This window comes from Pygoscelis adeliae, unplaced genomic scaffold (assembly GCF_000699105.1).
Source record: "Pygoscelis adeliae isolate BGI_AS28 unplaced genomic scaffold, ASM69910v1 Scaffold508, whole genome shotgun sequence".
Taxonomy (NCBI): Eukaryota; Metazoa; Chordata; class Aves; order Sphenisciformes; family Spheniscidae; genus Pygoscelis; species Pygoscelis adeliae.
Window position 1 is genome coordinate 263,028 of NW_008825292.1, and position 3,195 is coordinate 266,222.

The 3,195-nt window shown below is 62.6% G+C and overlaps 1 protein-coding gene across 1 annotated transcript in view; it reads right to left on the reverse strand.

Annotated features, from left to right (window-relative positions):
• Positions 1 to 1,558: 1,558 nt before the first annotated feature.
• AQP8 (aquaporin 8) overlaps positions 1,559 to 3,195 on the reverse strand; it is a 5,707-nt gene continuing 4,070 nt past the window's right edge. Inside the window, exons 4-5 of the mRNA XM_009329959.1 lie at positions 1,960 to 2,094; positions 1,559 to 1,601 (exon numbers count right to left, since the gene is read on the reverse strand). Coding sequence (XP_009328234.1) covers positions 1,559 to 1,601; positions 1,960 to 2,094 — 178 coding nt within the window. The remainder of the gene's footprint in view (positions 1,602 to 1,959; positions 2,095 to 3,195) is intronic.

Consider the following 3,195-nt stretch of genomic DNA (forward strand, 5'->3'; position numbering starts at 1 on the left):
CCAGCCCAGTGTGGCACCTCAGAGCCACACGTGTAGGAGCTGGCAAAGCAACAGACATTTCCCAAGTCAAAAGTCTGCAAAATTAGGAGTGACTCAACCCAGGTAACCTGAGGGGTTCCCTGCTGGGGCTGGGAGTACTCTCAATGACACTTGTGTGCCGGTTTACCACCCAAGCAGCCCTCTGAGCGGTGGGGACGGGGTTGCTGTGAATGCCCCCCCACAGGGGAGGCTGGGGAGTCCGCACGATGAGTCAGGGCAGAGCTGCTGTAGGGGACGGCTACCCGGCTGACGTAAAGCTGCTGCGCTGGCTCCTCTCCCCCTGCCCACACAGCTCCATCACTCTCCTTCTGCCGACTCCTCCTGCTTATGGCAGCAGCTCCCTCTGCCAAGGCAGCCCCCTCCCCTCGCCCCCCAGCACTCATCCTCTGGCAGGGGAGAGACAGACCCACCCCGAGCTCTCAGCTGGTGCTTCACCCCCTGGCCCTCCTGATGCTGAGAGGGGCCAGAAATCGGACTGCCACCAAAGCTCCCTTCTCCCATCACCCTCCTATGTGGCAGCCTCTGTGGGGCAGGCCACAGGCAAGAGCCACTTGGCATCGTCCTGGACCCGTGTGAGGGACAGGAGCCGACCCACGGCACAAGCTGGGGAGCGGGCTCCCATGGAGGAGCATCCTGCAGTGCTGGAGCATGGGCTCCCCGCGGGCTGGATGTTGAGGAGGGAGCTGGTGGAGAGGGAGCAGAGATGCTCGAATGGGAGATAAGTGCAGGAGCCGGCGCAGGGCAGAGCACGGAGCCTCCTCACAGCACCCACCGCCGTGTTCAGGGCTGGGGAGCTCCCGCAGGTGTGTGCCAGGGCAGAGGGAGCTAGCTCATCGGGCCTCAGAATTAATATTGGCATGAAGAAGTTAGAAAGCGATTAGTGTCAGTGCTGGCGAGCCATGCCGCACAGTCCCCAGGCACGGCTGCTTGACTCAGCTTCTCGCCACCTTAGCAGGATTACGGCAGACTCCTCACAGGGCATTGGGCAACCGGCAGCTCTCACTGCCTGCCCCGGGGAGCTGGAGAGGCTGGCCCGCTGCGGCGCGCGGGCCACAGCCACACACACCGGACCCCCTGAGCAGCGCTGCCCACCCCAGCGGGCCCGGGGCTCCCTGGCAGCACAGACACCCAGGCACAGCCCTGGTGGGACGGACGCTGTTCATGACTGATGCTGGGGGAGGCTGGGATCTCGTGGGCACTGGTGCGGATCAGAGGATGCCTCTGCGGAGCTGGTCCCCCAGCCATGGCAGGGGCTGGCAGAGCCCTGGGGACCGGGGTGGGAGCAGTGCTGCCCGGCCCCGCCACCAGCGCAGGGCTGCCTGGTTCGGCTGGGCTGCTTTCCATCGTCCCTGCAGTGTCAAGTGAACCATCTCCCGAGCATGGGCTGCCTGGGAGACGCAGAGGGGAGGTGGGATGGTGAGGAACAGGGGCAGGGGGCTTCATGCTGGCTGTGCTGAGCCGCACTGGCTGCCCATGGCAGGTCAGAGACAACGGCACGCGTGCAGCCCCGTGCCCGGCATCACTTCAGGAGCAGGCGGGTGGTCCGGTCGCCGATCAGGAGCCTTTGGGGAGGTAAAAGAGAGAAACTCAGGGTTAGCGTTTTTGCCATTGCAAACGTGCAACAGAAACCCAGCGACAGCACCAGCCCAGCACCAGCCTAAGCCTGGATTTGCCCCACAAGAAGACACAGATGGAGCAAACACGTGGATTTGGAGACAGGTTGGGTCTTTGCTGTTGCCCTGTCCTCATGGGAAGGAGAAAGGAAAAGAGTCTCCAACCCTTGGACGTCTCTCTGGAAAAGCATCTGCTTGCAGCCTTGACCCAGGGAGCAGGGAAGCAGCCCGGGCAGCATGCAGGGCAGAGTCCCCTGGGAGGCGGCAGGGCGGGAAAGGGGGGGGGGGGGGGGAGCCCATCACGTACCTCACCAGCACGCTGACAAGGAGGGCAGCGACCATGGGCCCTACCCAGTACACCCAGTGATAGTCCCAGTAGTTTGCTACCAGAGCTGGCCCGAAGGCTCTGGCAGGATTCATGCAGGCTCCGGACACGCCACCTCTGAAAGAGGAACAAACTGGCTGCATCAGCCCTGCAGGACACGAGACCAGCATTCGTCTTCCTCTCTGCCAGGACAGGGCAATGCACGGGGCAGGGAGGGGGTGCTGGGCGAGGGGCAGCAGCGTACCCCTGCTGGGGCTCCTTGCTGGGGGTCTGGCCCTGCTCTGGGTGGGCGGCAGGCTTGGACCACCCTGACCCCCAGCCAGGCACAGCTGCTCGGTGCCCGGGGACAGTTTGCCCTGGCAGCGTAAGGAAGCCCAGACCCGAGCGGCTGCTCTGCTGCAGCACAGGGACCAGCCTGGCCCCAACAGCCCCGCGGCGGCTGCTCACCGGCAGGCACCTTTGCTTTGCTCACGAGCGTTTGCAAGCTATCGGGGAAAACCTGGCGCGGGGTGGAAGCATGAGTGTCTATTTTGGGGCTTGGAGCCGGGCTTTTAAACAGGGAAAGCTCTGCATCACACGTAGGTAGCAGAGCGGGGCAGGAGAGACAATAGCGTTTACAGGTTAAAGAAAACTGCAACAGATGAATATTTGCACATGAGGTTTGTGCAGTGTTTAAATAAGAGCTCTGAATCCCGCTAGAGGGGGCACTGCCTTAACTAAACAACCCATTAACATTCATAATTGCGTGCACTCGTTATCTGATTGCAGTGGCACAAGACCCAGGCTGCTTGCCTGAAATGCCTGCCTGCGCCGAGGCTGAGCTTGGCAGCGTTTCCAGCAGCCACGAGGACACACGGCGAGGAATGACTCCAGATAAACCCTCTCCTGTTTGCTCAGGGCTTCCTACAGCAAACATGGCCCCTGCAGCCTTTTGGTTTTATCAGCCCGTAACAGGTGCTTGTAAAGGCTGCTCTGGCTGAAGTGCCACGCGCTGGGCTTGAGCCGCCGGCCCCTCCTGCACCCAGCCGGGCTGCGCCCAGCAGCTCCCCCCAAAAATGTCGGAGGGGCCAGTGGGCTCATTCGCCAGCCTCTGCAGTGTGCTCGCCTCTCCTCAATTGCCCTGGCCGGCAGGTTCTGTGCGGTGCTGTGAGGGGGCATATCCCACCCCGCCCCATCTCATCCTATCCCGCCCCATCCCATCCTCCCCATCCCATCCTA